We start from the raw sequence: 13,953 nt of genomic DNA, 5'->3' as shown, positions 1-13,953 counted from the left end.
TTTGGTGCTGCTTCTTCTTAGGGTTTAGACCCCTCGCCGAGATCTGCAGGTTGGCTCCGTTCTTCAGTGGCTTGACACGTCAGCAGTTTGTGACACAACCACTTGTTTGGAACCCTTTGGTCAGCACACAAGGCCACAGGGTTGGTAGCAGGCCTCATGTCTCTTGGGGTTCCATGGTAGAGGGTCCAACTTGTACTTTTGGGGACTGGCTACAATTTACAACACTTTGTGAGAATGTTCTAGACATTCAGTTGCTTGGCTTGAGGGGGGCGCAAAGCATGTGTCAGGACATTATAGAGGCTATACCTACAGAGTGGCACACCCCTGTGGAGCCGGCAGCTCCTTGTTGGATGGAGGCCTTCACGTGATTGGAGGTTCCCATCTCAGTCAGGGCATGTACAACCATAGCACGAAAAAGTCAGCAAGAAGTATCAAAAATGCAATTTGAGATTGGGCTCATTTTCTTAGAGCAATTGTATAAATTCCATAATTATTAGAGGGAGAGGCCAACAAGAGACATTTTACTTTGGCTTAAGCGATGGTCTTCTACAATCCACAAGATAGTAGCACTCAAGGATAAAACAGAAGATCTAAAGGCTAAGATCGGTGAGCTCCATGCAATGAAGACCAATCTATTGGCACAACTTTACACTATGAAGACTTAGAGACAAAAGAGGGTGCCAACTTTGTAATGATAAAAATCCATTTTTTTCTACATGTAACAGACATGTTTAAATAGTTTCTTCGAGATAGAAAGGGAGGGCCGCCTCCACAGAGTCACTGCAGAGGCACTAGAGGTGGTCGAGTGTTGCTTTCAGTGGATTAGAGTACTGGGCATCAGTGGGGACGTGTGTCATAAATCCTGACCCAACTGACATTGGCGGGTCTGGGCTTGGGAGAGCTGCCCTTTGGTACGAGTGCAGTGGGACCTAGGGGAGTGGTTTTGGTGGGATCCTTTCACCTCAGCCAATCGCCCGAGGACCCCCTTCTTCGAGTACACAGCTCGGCTGGGTCGTCACATATTGACAGCGCGGAGAGAGGCTCGCCCGGCTCGAGCAACTCACACGTTGGAGGAGGGTCTCACGCTCCACTTCCTGACAGAGTTTTGGGAACGTGTTCCTTTGAAAGTTGTTGTGTGGACTATGATTTCTTGGATTAAGTTTTTGAGATGTCTTATCCTTGTTAGTTCATATTTGAGTATTGTTTCAAGTTTTAGTCAAGCAAGCTTCTTTAACTTATTTTGCTTTTGCTTTTTTGAAAAGAATTTTAAAGTGAGTAGCGGTTTGTTTCATCCAGTTTTGTTTACTAACAAATAAAGTGATTTTTTTTTTTTCCGAGAAAGAGATCCTTCTATTAGTTAATGAAACTGCCCATAGGGCTACAACCACCTCTACTAGAGAGGGCTACAACAATCATAAGGGGAGACTCTCCCAATGAAAAAACAGCATATGTACAATGAGGCTAAATTAGGAGATGGGAGGAGGGAAAAGCCACACAAGTGGACGGTAGTGCCATTTGAGCACACCTTGGACCATGGTGAAGAAAGGCGCAGGGCGCCAGAGTCGAAGGAACGCCTCTCTACGCTCCTGCATGCGGTCGGAGCTGCCCTCGAGTCTCTCAAACTGTCCCTTGAGAGTATGGATCAGCTCTAGCCAAAAATCTCGAACAATCTTTGCTGGTGGCACAAGGCGAGCTCAAAGATGCTGAAGCAGTGGGCCTGCCAGATGAACCAGAGTGTCAGGCCACAGACGAGCTCCCAACACTTCTCTCTCTCACTGCATCGCTCCTGTGGAGTAAGCTTTGTAGCAGGCTGAGTGTAGGTCGACCCCCTTGTATCACTATCATCTTGCTGGTGGCGGATAGCTCAAAATGTAATGCCGGGCCCGTGAGAGTGGACCAAGTAATTGCCCCCCAAGTGTACTGCCGTGCTGTGGAAAGAGTTGGCATTAGCCGAAGGACCCGAAGCCAAACCTGCTGTGCCATAGGGTAGTCCCAAAGACAGTGACGCTGACTCTCCAAAGGATGGTCACAAACTACACATGCTGCCGAGAGGCTGCTATGTACAAGCCAGCTCCCCACTGTTGTTAGATCCTCCTCTTGCCAATGAGGTGCTACAGCAAGACGAGCCTCTCTCCGTGTCTCCAGTATGTGACGTCCCAGTCGAACAGTGTACTGAAAGAAAGGGACACTTGGATGGTCGGCTAAGCAGAAAGGGTCCCTCCAAAACCACTCTCTAGGATCCCACTGCACACGTGCCAGTGGACAGTTCTCCCAAGCCCACAGTCTCCAGTGGCTTGTCTCAAGAGTTGTTGGGTCAGGATCTATGACACAAGTCCTCCCACAGATGCCCACAACTCGGATCCTCTGAAAACAACACTTTGCAACCTGTGGGGCCTCTACTGAGACTCTGTGTAACCGACCCTTACCATGTAGCTCGAAAAACATGGAGGGTACAGTCTCTGAGCAAGCCCGAACTACAATGAGGACCTCCAGTCGCGTGAAGGTCCCCATCTATCTGGGCGCTGTTGACTCGAGAGGTGTAAGCCACTGAGCTGGTATTGCCTCTGTGATGTCTTGGCACATGCTCTGTGTTAAGTATGGAGCCTGATTTACCCTTGTAATTTTTTGTGGTAAAAGCGCACATTTGTAAGGCCCCCACTATGAGGAGAAGCCATTGTGCGTGAAGGAAAATCACTCACCGGAAACCAAAATTTTCACGGACAAGAATCAGGGGCAACTTTAAAGGCCTCGGGGGCGGAGGCCCCCGAGACTTTTTTTTCGCCGGAATATTATGGCCGGACGGCGGTCGGAAAGTGGTCGGAAAACAACCGGTCGGTTGGCCGGTGGCCGGTAGTCAATGGCCAATGGCCGGTGGTCGGAAGTCAATGGCCGGTGGCCGGTGGCCGAATTCAATGGCCGGTGGCTGAATTCAAAAGCGGACTTGTCTTCTCAAGGGCGGCCACACATGGGCGGATTGGAGGGTCCGATTTGGACTTATTCGCACAAGGGCGGCTACACATGGCTGTCTCTCATAAGAGAGGGCAGCCCTTTTGGCCTATAAAAGGAGGCCATTTCTACACACATTTTATAGTGTGAAGTTGATGCAACAAGGTGAGTGTGAGGTGGTGAGAGTGAAGCAAGGCGGGAGCTCCATTAAGGGTATAATCCCTTTGTAAATTACTTCTTGTTTTGAAGTACTAAAGCCATTGAGTGGCTGCTTTCCCGTGGACGTAGCCCACATTGGGTGAACCACGTATATCGTGTGTACTCTCTCTCTCTCTCTCTCTCTCTCTCTCTCTCTCTCTCTACTCTATAATCTCGTGTATGTAAATCTGTCTCTCTCCATTAAGTAATCTACTCAATTATCTATTTAGCTACGTCTTATTTCCTAACACTCTGCACCCCTCTCATGCCCTGTAGCTGGATGCTCTGAAGCTCCTAGGACAAACCTGAGAACTGTAGCTGGTCACCTAAAGTGTGTGCTGGACCCTCTGCCATGGGACCCCAAGAAACATGAGGCCTACTACCAACCAAGTGGCCTCTCTGAGTGCTGACCATGGGTTCCAAACTAGGGGCAGTCTCAGGCGTCCTCCGTGCAAGTAGGTTGGTGCTGCTCCAGGCCTCTCTGCATTGCTCCCAGGATCGAAGAAAGCTCACAACAAAACTGTCCTCTAGTCTCCTGCTCAGGCCAACTCTGTGCATCTCTGTGAAAATCCATCCGGTGGAAGGTCTCCAAGGGCCTCCAGTTTGAGGCACTCTAGCTCTAAGCCGCTGAAGCAAAAACTATGATCCCAAACCCCCCTTGAAGAACAAGGTAGAGTGATGACCTGCCAGGCCACTTTGGCCCGGGCTATTTGAGTATTGCGCACTGACCAAAAGAAATTCCTGATCAGCCTCTCTACCTGGCTGATGCAGGAGCTCGAAAAGATCCAACAAGATGTAATGTACCACATAGTAGCCAACAACACCTGGTTGGCCACTACAACTTTGCCTGCCAGGAGGGGAGCAATCTGCTGCTCAGGAGAAGTCCAAGCCAACCTGATAGCCCAAGTAACCGAGAAAGCCACTGTCTTCCTCCAGTTGATCAGTGCGTCTGATGCACAACAACAGGTCTCAAGAGCCTGCTCACGCTTGTGTAGGTTGGCCTCTTGGCCCTCCAAGTACAATGCTGAGTTGTCTGCAAACTCAACATCCAATAGCTCATTGCCCCGAATAGGAACCGCTAAGCCACGTAAACCAACCTGTTGTGAAACCAAAAATCTGCTCATCGCCTCAGCATAGAACAAGGGGGCAAGAGGGCAACCCTGTTTGACCGAATGTGTGAGCATGAAACGATCTCCTCTACCTCCTGCCAAAAGCATTTGACTGTGTACACGTATGTTTAGAGCTGATACACCTCTAATCCAGGCATTTGAGAAGCCCATCCTGCGAAGAGTGCCCTCCAAAAAGTCCGAGTCGACTCTATCGTAGGCCTTCTCAAAATCGAGAATAAGTATCACCAGATGCTCACCACGGAGGTGCGCGAGGACAGAAGCCTCTCAAAAAGTAAAGATTTTGTCGAGGATATTGTGCTCCTTGACAAAACCTGTCTGGGTCCCATATATAATGCTCTCTAGAAGTGGCTGAATCCTCAAACTCAGAGCCTTGGCAAGAATTTTGTAGGCTGAGTTAAGGATGGTGATGGGCCGCTACTACCGAATCTCATCCAAGGAGCCACCCTTCTTGGGAATGAGGTAAATCAAGCCCTCACTCAAGTTGTCAGGCATCTCTCCTATGTGTAAGATGTACTGAAAAGCACTGCAGAGGTCTGACCCAAGCAAGTCCTAGTACTTTGAGAAAAAACTGGAGTCAAACCATCCTCACTTGGACAGCTACCACTGGGAAATGCTCTGAGGGCCACGTGGAGCTCCTTTAGCTGAAGAGGCAACTCAAGCCTCTAGCGCATCTCCTTAGTCACAAGACAAGGCATCTGTGCCCAAACCTGCTCTCTATATGCATCCTGACGCTTTGACTGAGGCTCTGCTTACAATAGGTCACGATAAAAGTCAGTAGCAATTGCACGCATGTCCTTTGGCTCTGAAGCAATTGACCCGTCTGGCCTTCTCAATTGGCTGACACTGGCGTGCGCATGCCAAGGCCTCACTCTCTTAAAGAACGCCCCCGTAACTCTGTCACCCACATGGGTCCTCTGAGATGCTTGTCGATGGAAAGCAAACTCATGACGCCTCTCCTCTTTGTTGGCAAGCTCTTGGCGAGCCTCTTGCTCAACTGCTCCTCCACCCAAGGATTGTCTGGGTGTTGCTCCTGCATCCTCCGCTAGGAAGCAACGTCCTGTCGAAGACACTGCTCCTTCTCTCTCGCTGCAGCCAGGCAGGCCGTAGACTCCTGAAGAAAGAATCGACTAAGCTGAGCAAGCCTAGAGGCCACTCTGTCAGCAGGAGTCCAACGTGTCCAAGCCCTCTATCCAAAGAGCCACCACTCGCTCTTTGAGCTCAGAGTCCAACAAAATCCTCTCAGGGATGCGTAGCATCGTGCTACCCCTCCTCTGTCTATCTGTCGCTATGAGGATCACTGGTGCATGGTCCAAAAAGGATGTCCCAGACAAGATGCAAACTGACCCACCCAAGTCACAAATGCGGTCACTAGCATAGAAGCGATCTATCCTAGATAGATTCACTCCTCCAACTCTGCAATCAAGCTGTCAGGGGGTCTCACAAAACGTGAGTGCTGCCAAACATCAGAAACCCTCATAGTCATACAAAACCGCTCCCAAGCTGCCAACTCAGCCCCGTGCACTGTGACATGGCCACCTCCAATCCGATCAAAGGGGTCCTCCAACATGTTGAAGTCCCTTCAAACACACCACTGCTCTGCATGCGGCAAAGACTCTACAACTTGAGACCAGAACTCTGCCCGTGCACTTGCCACATTGGGCGCATAAATGTTCAGGAAACCCATGAGGCAACCCTGAACCTGCATAGTAATCCATTGAGCTCTGCCTGGTACAATAATACCTCTGCCCACAATAGTCATACATACCCCTCCCTGGATGCCTCCAGGTCCAACTGCAGCTGACCAAAACGTCTCATAGCGACCACACAAAATCTGACCACATTGTCTAATGCGGCTCTCACACCGATGATGCTATTGTAGCATAAGAATGTCAATCTCACCACCCACAAGGCATCGCTGAAGCTCTTGACGTAGCCGACCCCTCTGATGCTGAAATTGGGGCCCTCCTAATCCCTGCACATTCCATGAGATGATCCTTATGGAGTCAGTGAGAGAAAACAAATGCTGCAACAACAGCAAACCTCGCTATCTTTGAGGCCGGTTTGGATGGGGAGTAATCCGCATCCGAACGACCTCTAGACAAGCGCGTATGGAGTGACTGTCCCGCCCAAGCCCAAGCCAAGTGTACAGCCCGTAGGGCTACATCCTCTGTCCAAGAATCCTCATGTACAAATACATAGCAAGGAGGGCTCTGAGTGTCAGCAAACAGATGCACCACAATGTGCCTGCAACCCACTGCATCCAGGTGGCGTCACGGTGAATTTGGCAAGAGGCCGAAGTGTCTGTACCAGATCTGTCACCCCTAATTCCCCTTGTGTTGTGTGAGAACTCAGTAGCCTAAATCTGGAGCCAGTCAAGAACTGTGTGTAGGGTCCACTCTATAGGATCCCCACCGCACAGCGGGAAGGAGAAACCCACCGTTGTGTCTAAAGCCTCAATGCCTCGAGCTGCAAGAAAGAGGACGTGGACTCGAAAGCAAGCCTCCTCCAGGTCAAGAGAAGAGTCACCCATGAACCGTGTGAAGCTGTAGTTGAAGAATTTCCAGCGTCTGCGAAGGTCAAAGCTTGTCAAACCTCTAGAACCGTGTGAAGCTGTAGTCGAAGAATTTCCAGCGTTTGCGAATGTCAAAGCTAGTCAAACGTCTAGGGACTGCTGCAAAAGTAGAAGTCTGCACCAGAAAAGGCGGCCTCAGACGGGGCTGTCTCTCTTGAGCCACACAACTCGTAGCGAAAGCACTACCAAGAAATCGCCTTGCGGTAGACGCGTGCCCAGTCCCCTATGTCTGAGGAGGAGTGAAGGAGGGGTCAGGAGATGAGGCTGTGGGCTCCACCGGGGAGAGAGGAGGAGACGGGGGAGGGGGAGGAGACGGGGGAGGCGGAGCGGCAATGTCTGAGGGAGGAGGAGGTGGAGGCGGAGGAACTGAAGTGGACGGGGCCTCCAGGGGGAGCAGTGGGGCGAGTCCGCTCCTATCGGCGGCGGCCAGGCACCTGCTGCCAATTGTGAGCTGTTTGATTGCTGGTCTCTGTTGAGGTACCAGCCTATCGGGGGTCGGCCAAGAGGTCGGCCACGAGGGGAAGCAGTGGGGCGAGCCCGCCCCTATCGGTGGCGGCCAGGCAGTTGCTGTGAACCGTCAGTTGTCTGATTGCTGGTCTGTGACGAGGTACCAGCCTGTGCGTCCTGTGTATGTGGCTACTGGGCATGCTCAACCTTGGGAGGCTGCGCATGCGCTGTGGGTCGAGGTCTCCTGCAAGGACAGGCCTTTGCCAAATGGCCCATCTGTTTGCAAATGAAACATTGATTCGGGAGACCCGAATACTCCACACTTTGTCTGATCCAACGCCCACTCACCCAAGGTAGCAGTACCACCTTCGGGAGGGAGTGTGTATCTCGAACAAGAACCCGCACAGTAGGTAAACATGCGGCCTTGGCCACAACTGAAGCTGTAGTGCGCGGAGACTGCAGAACTGTTCCGAACGTGGAACCAATCCTGAGGAGAAGAGGGAGGTACTCTCGCCTCAAGCCTGGGAAGCAGACCGAAATTGGCAAGTCGGCCTCCTCGTCAAGCACATCTGTAGTAGGATCAAAACCATGATGCCATCGTCTGAAGTAAGCTTGAGCTGCTCGGATGCCGAGCGGGCTCATTGAAATCACCTTGGCCGTCATCTCTGGAGGCTCGAACTCTATCTGGTAGTACCCTCTCCCGAGGATTTATACATCGGTGATCTTGCCTACATCGGAGAGAAGGCGGGCCTGAAGTAGATCCCGAACCTCGCCCCGACTGGGCCGAGTGCCAATGGTCTTGCAGATAACCGAAGTGGCTTGCAAGCGTTCCACTTCGGCCATCAAGCTCGCTTGCTCTTCTGGCGAGAGAGCAAGTTGAAGGGTCAGCTCCGCGGTGTCGGGCGAGGGGGCTTCTGTAGAGTCCCTCTGAGGTGGAGCAGAAGCCACTATTTTGTGTGCTGCGGAATCAAGAAGGGCGATGGTGACGAGGAAACCACAGTAGGCTGAAAAATTGCCTACCTGCGAGCTGAGAATGTGACGCGAAGGCGGATAAGGATGGAAACAAAAAAGGGGGGGGGGGGGGGGGATAGAGGAAGCGCGAGGTAGAGGCGGGCGGGCACGAGGCAGGAGTGGGTGAGCGCGGGGCTGAGGCTGGGGGGGGGCCGGGGCTGAGATGGGCAGCCTGCACTGGGAGCAGCTGCACGCAAGGCAGGCAGCACGAGGGAGGAGGGGGGAGTGTGAGCGATGGGGGGGGGGGGGGGGGGGGGGGGGGGCGTGAGCTCTATACAAATAAAGTGATTTAGTTTTTCCTTTTTTAGTTTTCTTGTGTTTCATATTTTTGTGAGTGTGTTATAATTCGTAAGTTCAAACTGTTTTGAGCTTGTGAAGGTATATATGTGTTGAACTCAACGTTTTAGTTCTCTTCTTTGTAATCCTTTTGCCTCTCCATCAGAGACAACTGACCATGAGTATTAGGTCATAGAATTGTGTTGCCCTTGGTGCCGAAAGTCATGCGAAAGATTGGAGGCATCCCTCTATACATGCCACTGATCCCACCTTGATGGAATCCATAAGGGTCCCTTTATGTCAGGCATCCTGCCTTACATCCCTTCGATAAAGCAAGGCATCCTTTCTCCATATGGTTCGAAGTCACCTGCTCCATAGGGAACAAATTCCCTTGGAGGCATCCAAAAGTGACTCTTGGCCACTATATTCGAGAGCTGGATTCCTTCTAAAAAAGGTTGGGTAGTGTAGCATTTGTTGCATCTATTGTTGGTGACTAGCAACGGAATTAAAACCCTTCTTGTTGCTAGATGCTTTAGTCACCTTCACCTTCGTTTTTGCTTTTACTTGAGGGTTCACTACCCCCTTCATTCTCTTATCACTATGTTTATAGGCTTGACCTTGATGTGTTTTGCACAGTGAGGATCCTTGGAATAAGCAAGGAAGATGCTCCATGAGGATAATGACTTTGTTTTCCTGAGCCTTCTGCACGCTAGGTGGAGCAGGCTCTTTTTGTTGTATCTTGTGACATTTGGATGACACCTACACCTTGTCTGATACTGTCTCATAGGGCAGCTCTATTTGGCCTCTATGAGACGCTCAAAAAATCTTTCTTTCTTGCTGTCTCCCCCCTCGATTGCTTACAGCATTAGGAGTCAAGACAGATCTGCAATTACACTATGCAATTCCCCTTCCTGGTCATCTTGGAGCAGCCATAAACTTGCATGATTGCAGTCCATTGGCAGCTCTACATGCCTCAGCCTTCAACCTCGTCAAATTGTCCTCAAACCTTGCGTTATTTTCTGGTTTGGACGGGTCAAGGGACATCAGCCCTTAGCCTCATCAAATCAACCCTGGAAGAGCCTCTATTTTGAGGAATAGTTGTGGTTGATGTCTAGGCACCATAGTATGCATACGCCACGAGTAGAGTATCCATTGGATACCGTCTTAGTGGTGCATGTCTGCATGAGCATCAGGTATTCCTTGTACAATTTTATTTTTTGGCAATCTAAAAGGAATACCACTATGACAACGGGTGTGGGGTCGTTCAACGGAGTTTGAGACCCCGTCGGGGTGTCATCTCTCTCTCTCTCTCTCTCTCTCTCTCTCTCTCTCTCTCTCACACACACACACACAATCTATTGGCACATCATCTCTATCCTACTCTTTTGTATGATTTAAAGTAAACATAAAGGATTTTTGATGTGTGTGAAGGCAGACCTTGTCATATTTGAACATTTGTTTCCCATGACTTAATTTAATCTAAAGTTGTGCCTAAATTACCATTAAAATTTTGACCATCTTTATAATATGTGCCAAGTAAATGAGGTTTCTGATGCGCGCTAGGCATAGCTCATGCTTCCTCAAGTGGATCGGCTTGAGACCTACATGTTCTAATCTACACGATGACATTTTTGCATGCCCACAATTTCAAATGCAAAAACATACATGCTTTAATCTACATGATGACACTATGGGATGTCCGTAACTATGTCGCAACACGTGTCTTCCCTTACCACGACTTTGTATGCAAAGAGAGGGCTATTCACTCTTTTTGAGACTTTTAAGTGGTAGCAGTTTGTCTACATGGCCAGTTTTTATGTCTCACTCTTATGACAGGCTCTTTGCATTTAATCGTTATCCTTAAGTTTTGGATGACCAAGTCCTTCTGAATTCCACAAAAATCACATCAACATGTTTGGTTCTTTGCTCTTCGTAGGTTTGTAGTAGTATTCATTTTTTGATTTCATATTTAGCTTACCTGAGGACTTAAGAATGCGTTCCGTTATAGGTTGTTGTGTGAAGTTTGATTTCTAGGATTAAGTTTTTAAGATGTCTTATCCTTTTTTTGCTTAAAGTTGAGTACTTGTTTTAAGCCAAGTAAGTTGCGTCAACTTATTTTACGCATGCCTTTTTTGAAAACATTTTTAAGTTAATAATTTATCTAGTTTTGTTTCGAAGCAATCAAAGTGATTTAGTTAGTTAGTTTGTTTGTTTTTGTTTTTCTTTTCTTTTCGTGTGTCCCTTGCTTTTATAGTTTTATGAGTGCTTTATTCCCTTTTATAATTCGTGAGTTCAGACTATTCTGAACTTATGAAGGTATATATATTTTATTATATTAGCTTCAACGAAGTGTTGCAAAGTTGTTCTTTGTGGGGAGAGTTGCTGAATCCACTTGGCTATTAAGTCAATAGGAGCATATGTGGACAAGGAGTCCTTGTAGTATGTTGCTGTCTAGTTCTTTCAATTCGCACATTCGACGATGTAAGCTATATGATATGACAAGCGTATCGGCTGTATCATCTGCAGACCCATCTTTGGTTTGAGGAGCTAGAGCTAAATTTTGAGTGGATCAATAGTGGTGTTTACACACAATTTTTTGCCTGAGATCTTGTTTTCTTGTGAATATTATTTAAGTGTATGACGTGACAATAGTCATTCCTCGTGATACAACCATTGTGCATGTAACGCTTTTATGCCACATTCTTTGCATTTAATCATTATCCTTAAGATTTTTAATGACCAAATGTGTCTGAAATCCATGAAACCACATCAACATTTTATTATAACAATTTGGACAAAGTGCAGTTAGTGACCTTGTAAACTTGTTTTTTGTGAGAAGAGCTATCAAAGCCACTTAGTTGTAAAGTCAACAGGAGTGCCTGTGGGCCCCCTTGGCCCTGTAGGACATTCTTGTTTGGTTCTTTCAAAGTAGCGCATTTGAACATGTAAGATGTGACAAGTCTATGGCTCTATCTTTTGTTTGGAGAGCTAAAGCTAAATTTTAGGTGGATCAGTTAGTGCTCTGTGCTCGAAATATTTTGCTTGAGATTTGGTTGTCTTTTGAATATCATTGTGTGTAGATGTGAAAGTCTTGTTGTCACGTTAATATTAGAGTTTTAGCTATGATATTTTTAACCACTTGCTTGTAACTATGATTCTCTCAACCCCTTCGTTGTTTCTTATGTACAGTTAAAGCCCTTTTTAGTTTGTAAATCTGTTTTTGAGCAGGTGGGAAGGCTGATTGTTTCTCATGATAATTTGGTTCATGGCTATCAGATAAATATAAATGAAGACGAGGACATTATCAATATCACTCTAGTTAGTCCTAAACATTGGGGTAGACGGTGTCGACTACACTACTTGGGAGAGCAAGATTGCATAGGTTTGAAAAAAGGTTAGTTTCTAATTTTGTCATCTGTTTTCTCTTGTTGGCCATTATGTAACAGTTTTTGTATCATTCTTTAGAAACAAGGTGCTAGTTGTTTTCATTATAGGGAAGGTCAAACACAATTGCACATTAACATTATCATTAATATACGCCATCCAAAGGTTGAATTTAACATCAACGTGAAGGCTTCTTACAAAATGCGGGACTAATGCATTTATGAACTAGGTGGTTACCAATATCACTAATATATTGCATCTAAATGTTGTGAGCTTAACTTGAATGAGAAGACTTTATACAAAATGAGAAAAATAATCCATTATAATCAAGGTTGTAAATAACTTATAGATACTAAAGTGTGGGTCATAATGGCCTTTTTGAGAACTTCCGACGAAGCAAGATATGGACTAATAAATAATTAGTAAAATTTTTCGCACACTAAAAAGGATTGTCATGTTCGTACCCAACTCTCTCTCTCTTTCTCTCTCTCCGAGTGCTATTGGAGTCAAGAGACCAGGATTGTCCACAGAGTACCCACACTCTTGAGTGCTATTAGAGTCGAGAGACAAGAGACAGCCAGGCCTACTAGAGATTCAGAGACATAGGGAGACTCTCCTCCAGTCACCTACTGGTGGTTGTAACAGGCTTGGACACTCCAAGTGAGAAATCAATAGCAACACACGAACGGAAACTTCAAAATCACTGAACTTTATGTGTGTGTGTGTGTGTGTGTGTGAGAGAGAGAGAGAGAGAGAGAGAGAGAGAGAGAGAGAGAGAGAGAGAGAGAGAGAGAGAGAGAGAGAGAGAGAGAGAGAGAGAGGCGTAACCTCCTGCCTGCAGCCTTCAGCCTGCCGCGAACCCTCCTGCCTATAGCCTGCCGTGAACCCGTACCCTACTGCCTGCAGCTTGCTGTCGCGCGATCTTCTGCTTGCAGTCTGCCGCCACGCGATCTGCCTTCAACCTGTTGTTGCGCACGCTCTGCCTGTCCTGCGCGTCACAGCCTGCGAGTACCTGCAACCCGCCTCTTCAACCCCTAATTCCGTGAAACCCTAACCCTAACAACCCCCATCTGCCAACCCTAATTCCGTGAAACCCTAATTCCCCGAAACCCTAACAGCTCGCAAACCCTACCTGTTTGAAACCTTCACTGCGTGCATCTTTCTACTGCCTGCAAGGGAAGGAGAGAAAGAGAGAAAGAGAGAGAGAGAGAGAGAGAAAGAGTCCAAGCTTCACTTCGGGTCTTGCTTTTCCCGTTTGCCAGTCTCGCCCATTCTTCATGGCGGCTTTGCCGGTCTTGAGTGCTACACACGGCGCTCCATCACCACTTGCCTGTCGCGTGGATTGTACTGGTGACTTGTTGACACGCATTGACTCCAAAATTCAACACTTGGCACAGCATGCCTTGGTTGGCCGGATGATTAGATAGTCTCCACCTCGCTCTTCTATACGTGATTGGTGTCAGACTGCATTGGGCACTACTCAGGGACGGGTCTCGGAGCTTACATTCCTTGGCAGAGGCATATTCATGGTACGTCTTTCAGATCCCGCCACTGCCTCAGCTCTCCTGGCTCGCTCTCCGATACTCTCTGATCGCAGAATGATATACTTGACGAGGTGGTATCCCGAGTTTACTACTGAGGAGTTTGACAATGGACATCTTATTCCCAGATTCCCTCTGACGCTCTCCTTCCCGGATATGCCTCTCCATTTTATTGATGAGCACCTCCTTCAGATGATTGCTCATTTTGGCACAGTAGTTCCAGGATCCTGCATCTTCTCATCTGGTCCACCTCGCATTCAGGTCCTAGTGTTTGGGGATACTTCATTACCAGATACAGTTACTGTGGCTGTGCGTGATCGAGACTACTCTTGCCGAATGGTAGTCACTGGCCGCCCAGGACAGTGCTTACGTTGTCACGAGATGGGACACTTGGCTCATGATTGCCCCACTCAGCCACGACATCGGCGACAACAACAGTCGGCTCGTG

The 13,953-nt window shown here is 48.1% G+C and overlaps 1 protein-coding gene across 1 annotated transcript in view; it reads left to right on the top strand.

The window, feature by feature from the left end:
- LOC147453706 (uncharacterized) overlaps positions 1–13,953 on the top strand; it is a 67,774-nt gene that overhangs the window by 30,704 nt on the left and 23,117 nt on the right. Inside the window, exon 2 of the mRNA XM_086517182.1 lies at positions 11,857–11,974. Coding sequence (XP_086373308.1) covers positions 11,857–11,974 — 118 coding nt within the window. The remainder of the gene's footprint in view (positions 1–11,856; positions 11,975–13,953) is intronic.

Source organism: Adiantum capillus-veneris, chromosome 7 (assembly GCF_014529385.1).
Source record: "Adiantum capillus-veneris isolate H3 chromosome 7, ASM1452938v2, whole genome shotgun sequence".
NCBI classification, from domain to species: Eukaryota; Viridiplantae; Streptophyta; class Polypodiopsida; order Polypodiales; family Pteridaceae; genus Adiantum; species Adiantum capillus-veneris.
The sequence above is the reverse complement of the archived record's forward strand: the minus strand, read 5'-3'. Positions and strand labels throughout refer to the sequence as shown.